We start from the raw sequence: 22,740 nt of genomic DNA on the forward strand, positions 1-22,740 counted from the left end.
GGAAATATTAGTTTTTGTAATCCATTTTTGTCCATTTTTGTAATCTACAAACATTCTGAATACATACTGAAATCAATTAACAGTATTAGTGCCAGAAATATTGATTAATAATTGCTTAAATATTGAGTCATGTAAAGCCCACTTGCAGCATCCCTCACTCCTTGCTACTGTTATTCCATACACACTTTGATATTTCTTAGATAGCCAGCCATGCATACAGCATGCCGTTCAACAATTGTGCACTCCCCCAAGCACAGTTGCAATTTTAGACTGCTGAAAACTACAAAATGTGCACATCTACTACACATGCTATCATCATCCTAGACTGTGCTGCTACCTAGTGATGCATACTGAAAATTATTCCCTTCAATTCATTTGTTCTGCTTTTTGTTTGTAACTTACTGACTTCCTCTCATATTATAAAGGATAACGAGATTACTAAGCATACCGGCAAGTAGAAATAGGATGTTATTATTCCTGTCTGTAATACATGGATATTTTGCACAGATCTGATTGCCTGAGTTTCTTGGGGATGTAGATGTGTTAGAGTGAATTCAGAGGCAAGTGACCAAAATGGTAACTTGACTGATGAATGTTATCTATAAGGCTACAAAGCTAAGTTGGAGAGAGTGGAAACAGTAGGAGAGACAGAATGAGAGAGAGGCAGGGTAGTGCTAGAGGAGGAGGAGAGAATGGAAACAGTAGGACAGAGGGAATGAGAGAGGGGTATGAGAGAGGGGTAATGACGAACTAGAGGAGGAGAGAATGGAACCAGTAGGAGAGACGGAATGAGAGAGAGAGGTATTGCAGTGTAAGAAGAGGAGACAATGGAATGAGAAAGGGGTATGGGAGTGATAGAAGAGGAGAAAATGAAAACAATAGGAGAGAGGGAATGGTAAGAGGTTTAATGTATGGGGACTCAATGATCCATGGTGTTCAAGATAGGATGCGTGAGGAGTGTTTGCCAGGAGGAACAATAGAAAGGGTAGCTTTCGCAGTTAAGAGAGGTGAAAGGGTGGATGAGATGGTTGTGATGGTGGGAACAAATGACTTGAGTGGTGGTGTGAATAGGGCAGCGAGAGATATGAGATTCTTGCTTGATGTGGTACAAAAGAAGACACAGAGAGGAAAAATAGTGTGCGTGTTGCCTAGGTATGATAATGACGAACTGAGCAGAAGAGCGGTAATATTGAATGACATAATAGCTAGAATGTGTGATAAGAGAGGACAGGAATATGTGGATGCTTGGAGTGCATTTGAGGACAGAGAGGAATTGTATGCAAGAGACCAATTACATCTGAATGAGGAAGGACGTAGGCATCTGGAGAGATTGCTATTCTGAAACAGTCAGTGTGTCTCAGGGAGGATGGTAGCAGGGGAGGCCTCTTGTGGGAATGGGTACTTGGGAGAAGGGGGGACAACATCAGGTAACAATGAGTTCAGTGGAGCCTAGAGGGGATAATGTTGGGTATAGAAACAATGGCGAATAATGTTGGGTATAGAAACACCAATTCCTCTCCCTTATTCCAGATACTCCTGGCATTAGCCAGGAGTATCTGGAATAAGGGAGAGGAATTTTTGGCCAGGCAGATAGCATCAGCCTGGTGAAAAATTATTGGGATCACTGAGACATGGTTGACAGAAGAGGTTATAATAACAGGAATAGAAGTCGCTGGGTACAGCATTTTTTGGCAGGATAGGAAGGGAAAGCATGTGGTGGAGTACTGCTTATGATAAGTGACGACCTATATCCTCTAAGAGTGGAGACTTTGGAAGGCAGTGACACTAATGATTTTGAAAGCATATGCTGTGAGGTAGAGGTGGGCAAGACAGGATATTTAGTGGGGGTGTTGCTACAGACCCAGGAGTACAGAGGGTGGGGACCAGGAAATGTTTAGACAGTTGAGTTTGGCAAGTGCAAGAAAAATGATTGTTATGGGAGATTTTAACTACAGTAGAATAAACTGGGGAGAGGAAGATGCATGTAGCAATAGGGGAATGGAATTTCTAGAATTTTTGAGGGACAAATGTCTTAATCAACATGTAACAGAGGGAACAAGAGGTTCAAGAGTTTTGGATTTGGTTATAGCATCAGAAGAGTTGATAATAACTGAGATGACATCTCTCCCACCAGTTGGAGAGAGTGATCATATGGTTTTGACTTGGAAAATGAATAGACATGCAGGAATCTCAAAGAGATGGGAATGTATGTGGAATTATAAGGCAGGTGATTATAATAGTCTAAGACGTCAACTTGGGGAAGTTTCATGGAGGGAGGAATTGGAAGACCGGGATATCATTAGTGCATGGGAAATTATGAAAGAATATTTGTTAGCAGCAATGGTAAGTTGTATACCACGAGTGAACAAGAGGACACAATTTGGAGTAAAGTGGATGACAAACAATATTAAACAGGAATTGCATGTGAAAAAGAGGCTGTGGAAGAGATATAAGGAGACAGGAGAAGAGAAGATGCATGAAGAATATAAGACACAGGCCAGAAGAGTGACTATTATGGTAAGGAAGACGAAACCAGAATATGAGAGGAGATTAGCCCTATGATCCAAAGAAAATCCTAAGGAATTTTTCAGATATGTAGCCAGTAGGAGGAGAAATGACTGTGGAAGAATGATATTGTGGGATAAAAATGGGAATAGAGTGACTGATGCAGAGGACATAGTAGAATTGTTCAATGACCACTTTATTGGAGTATTTCATCCTGGAGGAGTCAGTTTTAATGCTAGAGGGATAGGGCAGGTTCAAGGTTTAGAGGTACAGGAGGAGAGTTTGTTTCAAATACTGAGTACTCTGGATGTCAGTAAAGCTGTGGGACTGGATGGTATTTCACCATGAGTTTTGAGAGAATGTGCTAGGGAACTGACAGTGCGCCTTAGACCTGGCTTTTCAATCAATAAAACATCGATGGGACACTGCATACTCGGCATACTCTATGGGAAGAGTTATACTGGAGGAAGTAGGGGAGACAAGAGATCTGGGATTGATGATTGATAGAAACCTGAAATTTAGGGGACATATTGCAAAGGTGGTGAAGGTAACACAGAGGATTGTTGCAATTATGAGAAGGACACTGACCTGCAGAGATAAAACAGTTATCATTCCGTTGTATAAGACCCTGATCAGACAACTCTTGGACTATTGTTCTCAGATTTAGTCCCCAGGATTTGAAGGGGATAAATTAACTGTGGAAAGGGTACAAAGGTGGATAACAAAGATGGTTTCAGGACTGTACAATGATAGTTATAAGGATCGGCTGAGGGAATGTGAACTGCAGAGTTTGGTGGATAGAAGAAGGAGAGGTGATATGATTGAGACTTTTAAACTGTTGAGAGGTGGTTACAGGGTTGACACTGGGGAGTTCTTTCGCTTGGTTGAACAGCGGGAAGGAGTGATGACAAGAGGCCATCCCTGGAAGTTACGAAAAGAAACTGTGAGCAAGATGGTGAGGAGTGGTTTCTTTGCATGGAGGGTGGTTGAACCATGGGAATGCATTGCCTGATGGAGTGGTGAGAGCGAAAATGGTCAATGAGTTCAAGGAGTGGTATGATAGACTTTGTGTTTCTTGGGGGGGGGGGAACCTCCCCTCGATGAGTCTTGATAGACTTTGTGTTTCTTAGGAAGGACCTCCCACGATGAGTCTTTTGACTCCATGGAAGCCTGAATAATAATAATAATAATAATAGACAGAAAAGAGGAGATATGATAAAAACATATAAGTTACTGAAGGGGATTTTATAGAGTAGAATCTGACAAGATGACATGAGAAGAACACGGGAGTTTTCACTGGAAGTTGTGTAATCTGATTCTCATTTACTCAATTCTATACAGAAGTCTCCCACTAGTTTTGAAGTTAACTTCCACCAAAGAAATGCAAACTAGCCAGTAGTTGAATGAGTCCATTTTGCCACTGCATTTACACAATGCTAACTATCTTACCTTCTTTTCACACCACTGAGACTACTATTCACTGCAAGAGTCTCTATGAACAATCAGATCAATGGCACTTTCACTTACTTCATACATTCCATTAAGAAGCAAGATAAAGTTACATATACATGGATTAATTTTACTTAAAGCTTTATCTTAACTTACTTTATGTTGTTCATTCTTGTAGGTGTTCTAATTACTCTGAATATGTCAGTTATGCAAATTAATCAGTGTAATTCATTAAAATAAAAACTTTTAACTATCATTATTATTATTATTGTACAGGTACCTCAATGGGGTCCAAAGACTCGCTGTAGGAGACCCAAACTATCCACAATTCCTCATACCTCTCCTTGAACCCATTATCAGATGAAGCACTCACAACTGGCAACCTGTTCCACTCATTCACAATTCTCCAAGCAAAAGGTCTAAGCACTAACCCTCCTTTATTCAACTTCCGTGGATAACCTCTTGTTCTGACCACTCTAGCTAAGTGCTGAAACATTTCCCCTACATCAATCCTATAAAATCCTTTAAGTAACTTAAACCTTTCTATCATATCCCCCTCTTTTCTGCCTATCAACCAACTTCTGCAATTCACACACCCTCAATCTATCCTCATAGGGAACATTCCACAGAATACTCACCATCTTGGTTGTTCAGCTCTGATTTCTCCACTGCTTCTTCATCCCCAGGAAACCAGACCTGAGCACAGTAATCCAGATGTGGACATATCAAGGGCTTATAAATTCATAATGAAGAATTTATGGAGACACAACAGGCATGTTAGAATAATTACTTAAATAATTACTATCATAAAGAAGTAACATTTGATGTTTCAACCTCTGTATTGAGGTCACCATCAGGAAATCATACACATGTATGATTTCCTGATGGTGAGGATACAAGTTACATGACACTACACTACACTACACTACACAAAAGTAAGATGAATCTAAATGTTTGTTAATCATTTACCCTAGCCTGACCTCTCATGGAAAAAAAAATTACGTTAAACAATTTCTGAAGTCCTCTCGTATTATGATTTTCTTCTGTTTGGAGTTGTTCTGGATGCTATATGGGTTGAATATGGGTCCTTCAAATTCTTGAAATAATTAATCCATCATTCTTGTTCAGATTTGGATAATGTTGAATTCAACGTTTCATTCAATGATGATGTTGAAATTGGAGCTGATGTTGAATTGAGGCTTCACTGAATTTTCTTTCAAACCAAGTTTTGGTGCAGTGTAGGGACTTGGTGCCTTTCCACTCAATTCTGTAACATGTTTGGAGTGCATGGTTTGACAGGCCTGTTTTATCATAGTGGAAGTATTTAATGTGGCATTCGTGTTCATCTTTTCTAATTGGAATTGTGCATCTTGTTTCCCCTATGTAAGGTAGGTTACAAGTACACTGAATTTTATAAACCCTTGGGTGGATAAGGTATGGAAGAGGATCTTTGGTAGAGCTAAGTAAATTTCTTAATTATGCAGGGGACTTGAAGGTTGTCTTAATATTGTATTTAAGTAGTTATTATTATTATTATTCAGCCTCCATGGAGTCAAATGCATCTCCCATAATGCAAAACACATCTCCTTGCGGATATGTTTAATGTTATGCATTAAGGGAAGGGCCACTACCCAGACTAGTTTCGACCTTTATTGAGGTCTCTTCGGTGGGAGCCAGGCCCAAGTGTCACTGGTCGAAACTAGTCTGGGTAATGGCCCTTCTCTTAATGCATAACATTAAACACATCCGCAAGGAGATGTGTTTTGCATTATGGGAGATGCTGAGATAGGAATGTTGGTAGCTTGCTCCACCTTTGCAAGGAGTTGCCCGGTGTTGTACCACTTTACCCCAGTCCTGAAGATACTTTCAGGCGCAAACGTTTTTTGCACACACTTGGATAAAGGATTAAACTAAATTTACTATGGTCTGACCAAGTGAAAAATAAACTTTCAACATCTCAACAGTTTAAAAGTCTCAATCATATCACCTCTCCTTCTTCTATCCACCAAACTCTGCAGTCCACATTCCCTCAGCCAATCCTCATAACTATCATTGTACAGTCCTGAAACCATCTTTGTTATCCGCTTTTGTACCTTTTCCACAGTTAATTTATCCCCTTCAAATCCTGGGGACCAAACCTGAGGACAATAGTCCAAGTGTTTCTGATCAGGGGCTTATACAACAGAATGATAACTGTTTTATCTTTGCAGGTCAGTGTCCTCATTATTGCAGCAATCCTCTATGTTACCTTCACCACCTTTGCAATATGTCCCCTAAATTTCAGGTTTCTATCAATCATCAATCCCAGATCTCTTGTCTCCCCTACTTCCTCCAGTATAACTCTTCCCATAGAGTATGCAGTGTCCCATCGATGTTTCCCAAGCCTCAAGACCTTACATTTTGCTGCATTAAACCGACAAACTCTCATTCATTTGCCCATATATCCAGCTTATTCAAATCCTCTTGCAGGGCTGCCGCATTTGCACTATTACTAATAATCCTTCCCAGCTTGCATCATCTGCAAACAACTGATCATCCCCCTGCAATCCACTGACAATGTCATTGATATAAAGGTTAAACAATATATGTCCCAGCACTGAGCCCTGTGGGACCCAACTTGTAACCCTCTGCTTCCTAGAAACTGCCTCACCATACACAATGCTCTGATACCTATCGGACAGCTAATCCTGAATCCAGTTGACCAATCTGACATCCAGACTCACTTGCTGTAAGTTAAATATCAGCTTATCATGTGGCACCCTTCAAATGCCTTCACTAAGTCTAAGAAAATGGCAGTATATGCCTTTCCCTCATCTAATGCTGTTGTAACTTTATCATAAAAGGCTAGCATATTGCTAAAACAAGAGTGCCCCTTCACAAATCCATGTGACTCTCACAGATAACATTACCCTCATCTGCCCAATGCTGTATACGGTCCCTCACTACTGATGACACACAGAACTGGCCTATAATTAGACACTTCCAGTCTGCTACTGCCCTTATGCAATGGCGCTATCTTACCTTCCTTCCATTCCATGGGCACCTTTCCTGTAGCCAGACTTTCATTGAAAAGTCATATCAAAGGCAATGTCAGTTCCCTTAGCACATTCTCTCAAAACTCGTGGTGAAAAGCATCCAGTCCCACGGCTTTACTGACATCCAGAGTACTCAGTATTTGAAACACACTCTCCTCCTGTACCTCTAAACCTTGAACCTGCCCTATCCCTCTAGCATTAAAACTGACTCCTCCAGTGTTCTATCTATTTTTTCTGAAATGCCCTAATGTATGGTATGATTATGGCATTCATGTAATCTTTCTTGCTTTTAATGGCATTTTTATAGAAGATCATATGAACTGTTTTTTTTATTGTAGCCACTTTTTACAAAGGTTTGGCTAATAATTTCACATTCTTGGTTCAAATCCTGTTCATTGGAGCCAATTGTTAGGGCTCTGTGTTTGAGGGTGTTGATGACTCCTAGTTTTTGTGTTGGATGGTGGTATGAATTTTTATGTATATATTGACCTGTGTGTGTTGGTTTGTGGTAGACTGTGAAGGAGAGACAACAACTCTCGACAAAAACTCTTTTTGAAAACAACTCTCTTCCTTTTCTAGAAACATGTCGCATGTGTTCTCTCTGACTGCCTCTTCTTCACAGTCTACTGCAAATCGACACACACACACACACACACACACACACACACACACACACACACACACACACACACACACACACACACACACACACACACACACAGGCCAGTACGTAAAAATTCATACCACCATCCAACACAAAACTAGGGATCATCAGCACCCTCAAACACAAAGTCCTAACAATTTGCTCCAATGAACAGGCTCTAAACCAAGAATTTGAAATTATTAGCTAAAAGTTTGTAAAAAAATGGCTACAATAAAAAAAAAAAACAGTTCACAAGCTCCTCCATCAAAATGCCATTAAAAGGCAAAAAAATTACAAGAATGCCACATCCATACCATACATTAGGGGCATTTTTAAAAAAAAATGATAGAACACTACTTAAATACAATATTATGACAACTTTCAAACTCCCTGCAAAAAGTGGTATTCCCTCAAATGTCTTTGAAAATCATCTAGCAAAATGATTGTGTAGCCATTTCCTTTATCCAACTCAGCTCTTACTCTATTATACAAAACTAGTAAATTACTAAAGCATGACTGAACCTTCACAAAGCCATGTTGTCCCCCCCATACAGTATCATATTTTTAATCACCCATTCTTGCATTCTCTTTTTGACTAATTTTTCTATTACTTTTGCCACCATGCCTGAGATACTGATTAGTCTATAATTTGCTCTTAGAGCCTCCCTTATGAAAGGGAATTATTTTTCCCTCTTTCTACTCCCTTGGAACTCTACCAGAGCTGAGACTTAAATTAAAGAGCCTAGTCAGAGGCATTGTCAGTTCCCTTGCACATTCTTGCAAACCCGAGCTGATATCTCATCTAATTCCACAGCTGTATTTACATTGAGATTTTGCTATATCATAAGAACTTCTAATTCATCCACCTCTGTTCCCACATTAGTGTCTGTTACACAGGTTAAAGCAGTAACCTCAATAGGATGATATACCCTTACAAAGTGGTCACTCAGTAACTCAACTATTTTATCCACTTCTGTCTCTTTGTGACCATCACTCATTAAGGTTAATCTTCCATAGTCATTTTTCCTCTTACTTGCCACCTAATGAAAGAACTCTTTAGGATTTCCTTTGGCCTGCTCAGCCAGATTCTTCTCATAATCTGATTTTGCTTTCCTTGCCATGCTGGTCACCTTTCTTGCCTGAGCCTTGTACTGTGGGTTTGCTGATCATCTTTCACATTATTCCCTCCACAGCATTTTCTTCTTCTTGTGCTTAATAATATTACTCATTCATCTAATTCCTATCTGATTAACTCTCCTCACCTTAGTTATACAATTTAATATTGCTTCCTCTAGATTCCCTTAACTATATCCCATGCACTATCAACATCCTTCCCTTGCAGTTTTTTATTAAGAGGGCGTGAGCAGGGGAGTGAGAAGCAGGTTTTTTGCATGGAGGGAGTTGTGAATGATTGGAATGCATTGCCTGAGAGCATGGTGTCTGCAGAGACTTTGAATGTGTTTAAGGCATGGTATGATTAACTGTGTGTGTGTGTATGACAAAAAAAAAATAGGACCTCCTAGATTGCTCTGTGACTCCATGTGGTCTTAGGATAATAATGATAATAATAATAAATCCTTAACTCACCCATGGTACTAATGTACCATAGGTTTTCAACCTTTTGTTAGTTGGTTGGGAGTCACATAAAAAAAATCTTGGAATATTCTAGCAGTTTGTATAATATTTTTAATAGCTATTGATAATTTTCAATAAGTGCATCAACACTCTTTTGTTTATATAAGGTGCTTTTTTTTTTAAAGTACAACTCTCACTGTAATGTACCCCACAAAGGCCAGAGGAATTGTGCATTAAATGTGTTATACAGAAATATTTGCTGAATACAGTGAATTTCTGTTATAGCAATAATACAGGACTTTGAATGTGATTTTTTAGAAGTTGGTTATGCTTGTTTTAATAGTGTCTCTATTGTGAGTGTATACTTGCCTTTTTTTAGTTTTATTACAGACCTGACATAAATATCACTATCAAAGTATCTAACTGTTCTTGTAAATACTTTTTTTTTTGTTTTTAGGTGCTCCAGTACCTTTGCCATCAAAACCACATATTGTTCGCATGGATGATCACTTCCTGACTCTAGCTTGGAAGCCTTTAGTTCCATCTGTACACAGAGTGCCAGTGACTTATCAAATAGAAATGGCTACACATCCAGATGGTGATTGGATGCCTTATAAATTAGGTATATGTTGTAGGATTTTTTCACTGATTCATAATAGTCAAGACAGTATTCATAAATGCATGGTATCATACAGATTGCCTTACAAAAATTAAAAATGCTACTATCCTACATGATTTGCTAAGCTTGTTTTAATATTGCCTTTTTTAGTTTTATTACAGACCTGACATAAATATCACTATCAAAGTATTTAACTATTCATGTAAATACTTTTTTTTTTGTTTTGTTTACAAGTGGCACCATTCTCTGAATTTCTGTGAGGTATATGTCTTTTGATCATATGATAATAATAATAAATAATTAAATTTTGAGATTGAATACTCACAATTTAAATATATATTATATTATTATTAAGAGCTCCAGAGGGAGTCAGGGACTCATTGGGGAAGGCCACATATCACCTGCACCAGCTGTCACACCTTTCCCTGAATTCATTCCTACTGTCTTCACAGGCAATTCATTCCAATCATGCACTTCTATGAGGAAAAATCTAGCTCTCACTCCCTTCTTAACTGTGTTCATTCTCAACTTCTATGGATGCCCTCTCATGGTGGTATGAGTCTCTGTGAATGTATTGGCCTGTATGTGCTCATTTATGGTACATGTCAAAGGATTCTCAGACTGTCTCAATAATATGTATTCCACAATCCCAATAACATCTTTTACACTCTCCTTTGCTCTCCCTATATATGTTAGATTTTATAAATTCTGGCAGATTTTATAGATTTTTAACACGGCATTTAATGACTGACAAACTGTAGGATGCAATATGTGTGTGTGTGTAAAGCCTTCATTAGTGAGTGCAAGAGTTTTGTGGGTAGAAGGGAGGAATAGTGAGAGAGGGTTTAGAAAGAAAACTTTTAGAAAGCTGGTCGATTTCAATCGAAGGTGAGTTAGCCGATCTCATACGGAGGTAGCAGGGTTTTTTCTCCCGGAAACTCGGGTTTTTCATCCCGCATACATACATACATACAAATCGGCCCTTCAGAACACACGCAATTTACAGACAAAAATTACTAGTTGTGGTGGTGTTGGAGGTGGGCGGTAGATGGCGTTGATGGAGATGATTCGTAGTAGAGGTTAGGTGTAGAGACAGTTGTAGGTGTCCTCCCGCGATGAGTCTTCGGACTCCTTGGAGGTATCAGGAATAATAATAAAGTTTTCTAAACGATTTCAGAAGTGTGGGTCATTTCAAAAATGAGATAATAGCAGGATGCATAATAGTGAATAGGTATGAAAATGCAAGTGTAGGAAAGCATGTAGATAGGAATGCAGATGTAGCAGTGAATGAAGCTGAAAGAAGTGTCAGTAATGGGGGGGGGAGGGAGAGAGAGAGAGAGAGAGAGAGAGAGAGAGAGAGAGAACTGAAATAAAGATAATATGAAAAAAAGCTAGTAGTTAAAGGAAATATTATGTGTTAGTAATAAAAAAGATACCGAACATGATACAACAACAATATGATGATAACAACAAAAGATCAGGAGCCCATCAGGAAGAGAAGATAGATGCAGAATGCAGTTCATTTGAGGCAATATGATGTGAGATAGCGGCCAATAGGACAAAAAATACAGTTGAACTATAGTCCTTGGATTTCAACAATAGAATGGAGATACTGATGATGACAGTAGATGAACTACAATTCAAAAAGAGTATCCACACAATATCTATCTCTCCTTGAATGCATTCACGGAGATAAAGCACTAACAACTGATCTAGTACCCCATTCCACTCATTAAACCCTCTCCAAGCGAAAAATTTTGTCCTCACACCCTTGCTTACTGCAGTGTCAGCCTTTGACTTTCCCTCTTCTATTCAAACAGCATCACTAACATTTTAATCTTTGCTCTGGGAAAATATGTTTTCATTCCATTCTAATCAAACAAATCCTTAATAATGGAATTATTAATCTATGATGTTATCTTAATCTCCTTATCTTGCCTGTTACATGTGTTCCTTTCTTTTTCTGCCTCCATCTTCTTTCTGTATCTCTTTCTCTCCTGCACCACACATGATATGTTTTGTTTCTTTTCTTTTCCTGCACATAAGCTTATGTGCAGGATTTAGCATGACAAAATATGAGCTCAAATGAAAAGAAACAAAACATATCATGTATGGTGCAGGAGGGAAAGAGATACAGAAAGAAAATGGAGGCAGAAAAAGAAAGGAACACATGTAACAGGCAAGATAAGGAGATTAAGATAACATCATAGATTAATAATTCCATTATTAAGGATTTGTTTGATTAGAATAGGATGAAAACATATTTTCCCAGAGCAAAGATTAAAATGTTAGTGATGCTGTTTGAATAGAAGAGGGAAAGTTAAAGGCTGACACTGCAGTAAGCAAGGGTGTGAGGACAAAATTTTTCACTTGGAGAGGGTTTAATGAGTGGAATGGGGTACTAGATCAGTTGTTAGTGCTTTATTGAATGCATTCAAGGAGAGATAGATATTATGTGGATACTCTTTTTGAATTGTAGTTCATCTACTGTCATCATCAGTATCTCCATTCTATTGTTGAAATCCAAGGACTATAGTTCAACTGTATTTTTTGTCCTATTGGCCGCTATCTCACATCACCTCAAATGAACTGCATTCTGCATCTATCTTCTCTTCCTGATGGCCTCCTGCTCTTTTGTTGTTATCATCATATTGTTGTTGTATCATGTTCGGTAGTTTAATAAAACAGAGAATACGGCTTGATTGTTCAACATCCAGCCTATCTTCATTCAGTACCCATTTAGACACCTAGTAACTGGGTGTACTTCAGAGAATATGAGGATTTGGCATTAGGTCACAAGCCCTATTCAATTTTCCACATTCCTTAGATAACTAGAAAAAGACCTCCACACAGCCTTACAGGTTACATGGAGGTCTTTCCTACTTATCTAGCTTTGATCCTTAAGCAGCCTTTAATTTTAACTATGCAAATAGAAATCATAATTAATATACTAATGGGAGAAGCAGTTAAGGAAATAATCAGACATGCTTGCCTTTAGGTTGTCTTGGATTGGTTAAATTTAAATCCTTGACTGAAGAACAAAAAACGTTTGCAGAGTCCATTAATTGAAAAAGTATATATCATTATTATTTTCTCGTATATTTTTTCATTTTCATTTCATTTTCTCATGCATTTTTTCTATTGTACCCCCTCTTTTATGTCTATCAGTCAACCTTTGTAATCCAGTGACCTTTTGATGGCCATGGAATCAGAGATCCATCATGAGAGACTTGCACTAACTATTATTCACACAAAACCTATATTTCTCCTTGAACTCAGTCACTGAAAAATCACTCACAACACATTTGACAACCATTTCCACCCATTCACCATCCTCCAAGGGAAAAATCATGAACATATATAAGGCCTGGTATGATAAATTGTGTGTATGACAGTGGGACATCCTCTGATGAGTCCTTTGTAAGTCTTCTGTGTCAGTTCTATGAAAACCACTTGTCATTGTGATGGTCACAGTAGATGTGCCACTCAAACCTACAAGTTATATATTTATTGTATTATAGTTACTAATATAATCAACATTAATGGCCATTGGCAACATACATTGCTCAAACTTGATGTATATCAAACAGTCGCAGACAATATATGTTGCTGAGGATGACGGTGTATTTAGCTCATGGGAAGGGGTTTGCTTATGGTAAATACCCGACTGTGTCTTAATAACTTGCATGTTTCTATTGTATCCCCCCCTCTTTTCTGTCTATTAGTCAACCTTTGTAATCCAGTGACCTTCAATCCATCCTAGATAAATATAGAGCATTTCGTAGGCCTGTCGCAATCTTGGTCATTCATTTCTGGATCCTCTAGATTATTTAGTCACTTGCCTTTGGATCAAATGGTCACTTGTCAGTGTTGGTCACTCATCTCTAGAGCAGCTAGATATAAAAAGGAATAAAGTTTTTTTTTTTTTTTGATGGTCATTAAGGTATAAAAATTAACATAATGCATGCTAAACTAAAAGTTAAACTAATAATGAAGAAAAATAAAAGCAAACTGATAGTATGGGATCTTTGGATAATATGGACAATATACAGGAAAAATGAGTGGCAAAAGCATGTTAACAGAATGTAAAAAAGACAATAATTAGAAGAATAGAAAAATGGAAACCAAATACCCACAAAAGTAGTGGAAGAATGGATTGTTGAATGTTGTTGTAATTGGTCTAATGTAGAAGAAGATAATAACAATCAAAATTGGTGCTCGAAAACATATGCAGTTAACTTAAACAGATGCTATTAATGAATGGTAGATTGTTTAGCATATAGATAGAGAATGAAAGAATATTCATTGTGAGTTGTGTGGTGCGGGAATGTGGAGGATGGATTACAATGAATGTTGTTTCCAATTGGCCTAAGACCTAAGGTAGAAGAAAATAATAACTGACAAAATCGGCATTTGAAAATACATGCAATTAACTTACAGAAATGTTATTCTTGAACAGTAGATTGTTTGGTGTACAGATGGAGAATTAGGTAGTCTATATTGTGAACCATGTAGTGCAAAGTGTCCTCCCCAGATGTGTCCTTGGACTCCGTGTATGTATCACATAATAATATGGAACCAAAAACTTGTGAGGAAGTGGAAAAAATAAAATAAATGGGAGCCTGTGAAACCTTTTATTTATTACAGAGGTAGACATTTATAGCCTCTTAAGACCATTTATCATGAAATGGAAAAAATAAATAATAACAGTAATAAATCAGAGAGGATGTAACTTTTTGCCAGTTTCCAGAGTACACTCATGGGAAATGTTTATCACAGTGTGATATAACTTTTTTTATATACTTTTATAAGTAATTTCTAAATATGCTTACTTTAGCTAAAAGACACTAGCCAGAGGTAAAAAAAAATAGTTATTAATAGTTTTATATGGATATATTTCATAATAATATATTAATAAAATATTTATTTTCATTAGGAATTAAAGATTCACTGTGTGATGTCAGAGGACTTCATCCTGGTCAGGATTACAAATTTCGTATTCGTGTAGAAAATAAATATGGAGTCAGTGAGCCATCTCCATATGTGACTGCACACCGTAGTAAAATACATGAACCCCCTCCTAAAAGAAAACCTCCTGTTCCAGCTGAATTTATTCCTAGAGAATATGACATTGAACATCCACCACTTGAAAAATATGGTATTTCTTCCTTGACTATATATATATATATATTTTTTTTTTTTAAATATTTAGTTGAGTACATAAATTGCCAAAATAAAGTTAATATCATGAGCAGTAAAATTCTCATAATCAAAATAATAAACCATTGTTTAAAGACCCACAATCAATTCATTTTTTATATACATACAGGCAAAGTTTCAATTAATTGTGGTTCAAAAATATTGTGGTATCAAAGGTTATAATAATACAAAATCAGTATTAGGCACATTTGAATTTTGGATATCTCCAACATAAAAGAGCAAGCTGAAATAATGAGCTGAAATAAGGAACCCCCCCCCCCCTTTCGAGTCTTCAAAATTCGAGTCATCAGAATTCAAGGAGAACCAGCCTACCTGTCCGGAACTTGGGGGGAGGGGGTGTCAGAGGAGCAGAGCCCCCCCTAGTATAGTATAATATAATATAATATATATAGATAGAGAGAGAGATTTTAAACAACAGCTTAATAAAAGACTAAGAAATATGAAACATAGTGAAGTACATATAAATTAAAAATGATATATTCTTGGTTTAATACTTTACCAAGTGTCAGGAAAGGATATATGTGGAAGTACAAGGCTGGTGATTATGACAAACTTAGGAGACAGCTTGGAGCTATAGCATGGAACGAAGAGTTGAGTGTTAAGGAAATAAATGCTGCTTGGGAACTGACAAAGAAATACATAACAGCATCAATGTGCGAATCTATTAAAAAGGCTAAAAGGCTGAATAAGGTAAATCTGGAAAAAAGCCAGAAGAGTTACTCAGTAGTAAGAAAAACAAAAGTGCAGTATGAGCAGAAATTGGCAAATCAGGCAAAGAAAAACCCTAGAGAATTTTTAGATATGTGGCAAGTAGAAGGAAGAATAATAAGAATAATAATAATAATGTTTAATAAGAGTCTTACAACAATACAGGTTCCAAGGGAGTGGAAAGAAGGTAAAATTGTTTCACTGCATAAAGGTAGTGATAAGGCTGTGGCCACAAATTATAGACCAATCTGTATATCTGTAGTTGTGGTGTATATCTATATCTGTATAGCTGTAGTACTGGAGAGATTGGTGAGAAGTAGCATACAGAAATGTGTTGATAACAGCAGTATTCTCTGTGGTTATCAGCATGGGTTTGTTAAAGAGAAATCATGTTTTACTAACTTATGTACTATAACAAGGTAACAAATATCTTGGATAGGGAAGATGCATATACAATGGTGTACTTGGATTTTGCAAAAGATTTTGATAGACTGCCACATGACAAACTGTTAGATAAATTGAAACACATGGGATTGGATAACAGACTTCTGAGTTAGATCAATGACTGGCTGTCAGACAGGCATCAGAAAGTTGTATATGGGGTGCAGTATCTCGAAAGAAACAAGTCACTAGTGGTGTACCACAGGGGTCAGTTTTGGGATCATTGTTGTTCATTTTGTATATTAATGATATTGAGTTGGGTTTAACTAGTGACATGCAGCTGTCTGTAGATGATGCAAAATTGAAAAGAGCAATGCAGAATCAAGCAGATGTTATGACCTTACAGGAGGCCTTGGATAGATTGAATGAATGGACAGGTAAGTGGAACTATCAATTTACTGTTGCAAAGTCTAAGGTTTTGAAATTTGGTAAGCAGGGATGGGATGCAAAGTATACATGGTTTTGAAACTTTAAAGGAAGAAGAAACATACAGAAATGAAGAAATAACATATAGAAATAAAGCAGTTATGATGCAAGTCCTTGATCAGGCCTCATATGGAATTGTGCACAGATTTGGTCACCAGGTTTTCGTGGTGATGAGGATATGTTAGATATGGTCCAGAGAAGATTCACAAAATTCTTGCGAAATACAAGAACAGATTGAAAGAATGTAAATTGCAAAGCCTCGTGAATAGGAGGAGGAAATATAGTTGAGACATATAAGCAAGTCAGGGGTTGTTATCAAGTTGACATGGAAGAGATTTTTCATAGAATGGTGGGGAGAGCATAGAACAAGAGGCCATTGCTGGAATCTGTATAAGAAAGATGTGTGCAGAGCAGGTTCTTTACATGGAGAATGGTTAGTGAGTCGGATGCATTGCCTGAGTCTGTTGTGAATGTAGACACATTGAATCAGTTTAAGGCATGGTTGGATGAGCATTGTGTGCAATGGTGTGTATCTCCCACGATGAGTCTCTAATTCCATGGAAGTTGGATATTAATAATAACATGTTAAAAAATAATATTTTTTTCAAAAGCATCTTAGAGTTTTACGATGTTCACATATTTAAATAGTTATCTAATCTTTTCATTTAGAAAGTCAGTGTACTAATACAATTATAAGTTTTTCTGTTTCACACTTGTTTTATATGTTGCTTAATGAAGTAAAGTGATTTGTATTATATTGACATGATAGGAAAAATGTGTTCTTGTTAGTGAGTTATGTCCATTATTAGGCAAAAATTCAATTTAAGCATTTTTTTAGGTTGTGTAAAACATCAGTTGGTTTTAGTCTGGAATAAAATAACATGATTTTTATTTAATCTATTTCCATGATGGTTAGAATTTCTATTCAAAAATATTTATTAATTGTCCAATTTAAAAATTGAAAACAAAATAAAAAAAATTAAAATGAGCAGTTCCTTTGATTTTATTTCTCAGCTGAGGCTCCACGATTTCTCCGCAAAGAAGAAGATACTATGTATGGTGTTTCTGGACAGCCTGTTAGTATAGATTTCTGGGTATATGGTTGTCCTCAACCAAACATCACTTGGTATCATGATGGAAAAAAGGTAAATGTAAATTAAGCTCTCTTTTTAACCTCTTATACACAGTATATTCCGTATTACCACAATTGTTATAATTATTTTTAATTTATAAATTTGCTGCCAAGAATTCATTGAGGGATGGCCCATTTAGATACTCATGTGAATACCTATCCTATCTCTCCTTGAACACATTTGCTGCAAATGTACTCACAACACCTAATTGTAGTCCATTCCATACAAACTCATCACATGCCATCAGAAGAACCTGGATCTCACTTACTTTCTAACAACACTCCAACCCAGCTTCTAGGGATGACCCCAAGTTCTATTTCCAGCAGCTGTAACCTGCTAAATTTCTCTTATGCCTGTACTGCGAGATCCCCTTACTAACCCATATGCTGCTATCATATCTCCCCTTATTCACTTATTCCTCAAATCCTGAAGATGAATTCCCTCAATCTATCCTCATGTCACAATTCCATAGTTATCATTTTGGTTACTTGCTGTTATATCCCTTCATGGCTCCAATGAGATGAGGACCCAGGTGATAATATCTGCACACAGTAATCTAGATGTGCTCTTATCAAACACTTCTAAAGTGGGTGAACAACTTACTTATTCCTACAAGTTAGCAATCTCTTGAACAGTGCTAGTGCTATTATCTGATGCAATGACTTAACTTTAGCAACATAATTGCTAAACTTTAGCTCACTATCTGCAATAACCCGAAGTCTCTAGTTTCACTGACTAATTCCAACAAATATCCAATTAACATAACATAACACTTTGTCTGTAATGTCCTCTGTCTAAAATGCATAACTTTATGCTTGGTAACTTGAAATGATATTCACTGTCATTTGCTTTTGTAACCAATCTATTCAAATCAGTACACAGGGATTTTGTATCAGCAACATTCTTTATTATTCTCCCTAACTTAGCACAGCAGCAAATAACTGAATATCATATTCGAGACTCTTCTCCTCCAGTATCATTAATATACATGTTAACCACGCTACTGGCCAGGACCTATATATACGTCCACATTTCCATGGATGCGAAGTGCATCTTAAAATTGTAATACCATTGATATTACATTGAAATTTATGATGGATACGAAGCTTTTGAGGGTGTGTATTTGATCTTTAATGGCCAGTAAGGTAGTTAAACAACAGTAGCCGAAGTACAGAATCCTGTGGTACACCACTGATTACCCTCCTCATAGCCTCAGCACCACAAAATCACTTTATGATACTTTTCAGTCATCCACTCTCCAATCCATGTCACAGGTTTATTTTGCAAATCCATCCCTTGTTATATAACAACCTCCAATGCAAAAGCCTGTCAAATGTCTTGGCAAAATCCAGAAGTATCATGGTATAATCATTTCCCTTTATCCAACTTTGCTGTCATCTTATTAATCGATAATTAATAGAAAATAAGCAGGCTGATAAATCAAGACCTACCTTCAACAAAACCATAGTGTTTTCCCACCCACTTTTGGATGTAATTTCTAAGCAATCTTTCCATTATCTTGATGACTACACCAAAGATACTAATTGGTCTTAATTTGCTGCATCAGTCTTACTCTATCTTTGTGTAATGGAATTATCTTGCTCTCCTTCCATTTGCTTATTTTTCTTATATTTACTTATGAATCTGCGAAATATCAATCTTGAGCAGACATAATTAATGAATTAGATTATGTTTGCTCAAGATTAACTATGAATAAAGAATGATGGGCATATAAGGGAATTATCAACTCCTCTGACCAAACTGTGCTAATCCAGAATAGTCCCAGTGCATAAAGGAGGCTTCAAGATACAAGTAGCAAATTATAGGCCAATCAACATCTCAGGATGGTGGTTAAGGTATTGGAGAAATTGGTGAAAGACAGAATTCAGGAGTGGGTGGATAGAAATATAATACTCTATAAACTACAACATGGTTTTGTGAAGGGTATGTCTTGTCTTAGTAATTTGCTTACTTTTTATAATAAAGTATCAATGGAGTTAGATAAGGGAAATGGCTAGTGAGTGATATTGCTAGACTTTGCAAAAGCATTTGATAAGATTCCACATAGAATTCTATTGTATAAATTAGAGTGAATAGGGATGAATATGAATCTGTTGATTTGGATTAGAGGGTATGTTCAATTTGTATGTTAATGATATTTGGATGTATTTAACTGGTAATATGCAGCTATTTGCAGATGATGCAAAATTGGGGAGAGCAATGCTGAGTCAAGCAGATTTTATTCCTTACAGGAGGACTTTAATAGATTGCATGAATGGGCAGGTAAGTGGAACAATCAGTTCAGTGTTGCAAAGTGTAAGGTTTTGAAATTTCGTAAGCAATGATGGGATACAAAGTATACACTTGGTGGAGAAACTTAAATCAATTAGAGGAGATGAGAAATCTGCGAGTGGTAGTGGACAAGGACCTGAAATTCAGGGGCCACATTGCACAAGTTGTGAACGCATCACATTGGGTAATGGTAGTGATATGGAGGAACCTAACATGCAGAAATAAAGAAGTTATGATGCCATTGTATAAGACTTTGATTAGGCCTCATATGGAGTATTGTGCACAGATCTGGTTGTTAGATTTTCATGGTGATGAGGATATGTTAGAAAGGGTCCAGAGAAGATTCACAAAGGTGGTCAGTGGTCTTTGGAATGTGGAGTATGAAGACAGATTGAGAGAAAATAAATTGCAAAGCTTCATGAATAGGAGGAGGAGGAGGAGGCATATGACTGAGACATAAGTTAGTCGGGGTGTTATAAGGTTGACATGGATGACACGAAGGAGATGTTTCATAGAATGGGGGGGGGAAATAAAAGAAGAGGCCATCCTGGGGAAACTGCATGAGCAGAGTGTAAGCAGGCTCTTTACATGGAGAGTGGTTGGTGAGTGGAATGTATTGCCTGAGTATATTGTGAATGTAGATGCACATTGAATCAGTTCAGTGTGTACCTCCCACAATGAGTCTCTGACTCCATGGAGATCAGCTGTTAATAATATTTGTTTGTTGTCATCTACTTCTGGGTAGTAAACCATAAGGGACTTGGGATATTACTGAGTCTTTAGTTTGTCTATTCTGCTCTGGCAGTGGGTTTAAAAAATTTAACTGTTTAGTGTGGTTTTGGAATGTTTGTGTTTTGCAGGATCATGCTCACTGTAGTCTCCCACTTGGCAGATTAATGAGTTAGGGTGGAAGGTGGTATTTGCAAAAAAATTTGCAGCCCTTATGCAAGTTTTGACCTTAGTGATACTGGCTTCTTGGTGAAGTTGTATGTTTCTTATGAACCATGATGCATTGGAATGCTGTTCATAAACATTTGTTTTAGATTATAGTTTGTCAATATTTGAATCTGCCATGTGATTCCAGGTGAGTGAGCCATACCACAGTTGTAGAAAGTTTTTTTTTCCCCCCAATTGTTACAAAGTAAATTATACCTACTTGTGAAGTACTTTCACAAGTAGGCTACTTTATATATATATATATATATATATATTAGATTATAGATCCTGATGACATTACTTCAACTGCATTAGTATCCTTAGTAACTAAGTGAAAAAAAAACTTTCTACAATTATCTCTGATCCAGAGTACTTTAATAATAAGGTCATACATCTCTTTACTACTTGTATATAGGATAGGAAATATATTACTACTGCATTAATTCAGCCTTGATATCATCCTGGGTCAGACTTCCACTGATGAGACTTAAATAAATTCTCATCAGAAACTGGTCTGGACAGTGACCTTCTCCATTAATGCATAGCAATATACACATCCAAAAGGAAGGTGTACTTTGCATTTGATAAAAGCTGTTGACTTGGATAAAAGGATTAAACATGAATGTAATTTCTATACAAGTATAATTTAATTTATTCAGTCAGTATTAGCTGTACTCTTTGGTTGGAAAGATCCATGCTTTCCCTCTCAAGTTTTTCATTCTGTGCAATGGACAAACTGGCTAGAGAATAACCAGAAATGACACACTCATAGAAGAGTATGTAGTTAGGATTAAATGCCGTATCAAAACGTTAATTAGGTTTCTATCTAGCCAGGTTACTTGAGTGTTATGTGCCATTTAAGTGCTTAACTTGTAAGAGGAAGGTATCTTCAGTTCAATATGAAAACACAAGGAAATAAGTAAATAATATTTATTAAAGCTATAATATATTTCAACCTGAATATTAGAGACAATCATCAGTGGCAATGTTAGTTAATATATGAATAAATGAATAACTTACTGTTTTTTTTCACATTTACAAATTATCAATCCCAGAATTAATATAAATCTTAAATTTTTCTTTACAGATTGAGAAAGGAAAGTATGAATTTTTACAAGATCGAAATGGTCAGGTATCCACCTTTATTAATTCCATGTCGGATGAATATGTAGGAGTTTATACTTGCCATGCTGTTAATGACTTGGGAGAAGCTCGCATGAAGATAAATTTGTTAATTGCTGGTAAAATAACTTTAGTTCAGCAGAGTTACCTGAAAAAAATTCACATATAATATTTGTTTGTTTTAACATGATGTCTTAACCCCCTTTACTGGTCTTGAAGTGTTTACATGAGTAATTATATAGATATGAAATGCTTAAATTGAAATAACATGGATACAATCATAAAATATACAATGTATGATAAAAAGCCAAGAGGCTATTTTTCTGGAGGCGTAAATTAAGTTAAGGGGATAATAAATCCCTCATTATTTTAAAGCTGGATAAGAAACTCGGAGATCAAAATCTAAGAGTTTCATGCCGAAGAACTATCGGCAAGTCCAAGCGTAAGTCAACACCTGGGTGGTACAACACTAGGGTAACTCGAAGCAAGCTCCATCACTATCCTTAATATTTTCTCATAATGTAAAATGCAGTTCCTAGGAGATGTATTACTGTTTACTTATGAGGAGAGGTCACTACCCTGACCGGTTTCGACCTTTATTGAGGTCTCATCAGTGAGTAGGTAGACCTGGATAAT

The 22,740-nt window shown here is 36.8% G+C and overlaps 1 protein-coding gene across 1 annotated transcript in view; it reads left to right on the forward strand.

The window, feature by feature from the left end:
* The window catches only part of LOC150105008 (protein Obscurin-like), a 790,953-nt gene that overhangs the window by 547,126 nt on the left and 221,087 nt on the right, over positions 1–22,740 (forward strand). Inside the window, exons 53-56 of the mRNA XM_090395103.1 lie at positions 9,665–9,829; positions 14,763–14,984; positions 17,636–17,766; positions 22,070–22,223. Coding sequence (XP_090251229.1) covers positions 9,665–9,829; positions 14,763–14,984; positions 17,636–17,766; positions 22,070–22,223 — 672 coding nt within the window. The remainder of the gene's footprint in view (positions 1–9,664; positions 9,830–14,762; positions 14,985–17,635; positions 17,767–22,069; positions 22,224–22,740) is intronic.

This window comes from Typopeltis vanoorti, chromosome 7, assembly GCF_054136105.1.
Source record: "Typopeltis vanoorti isolate ZY-2024b chromosome 7, IOZ_Tvanoo_1.0, whole genome shotgun sequence".
NCBI classification, from domain to species: Eukaryota; Metazoa; Arthropoda; class Arachnida; order Uropygi; family Thelyphonidae; genus Typopeltis; species Typopeltis vanoorti.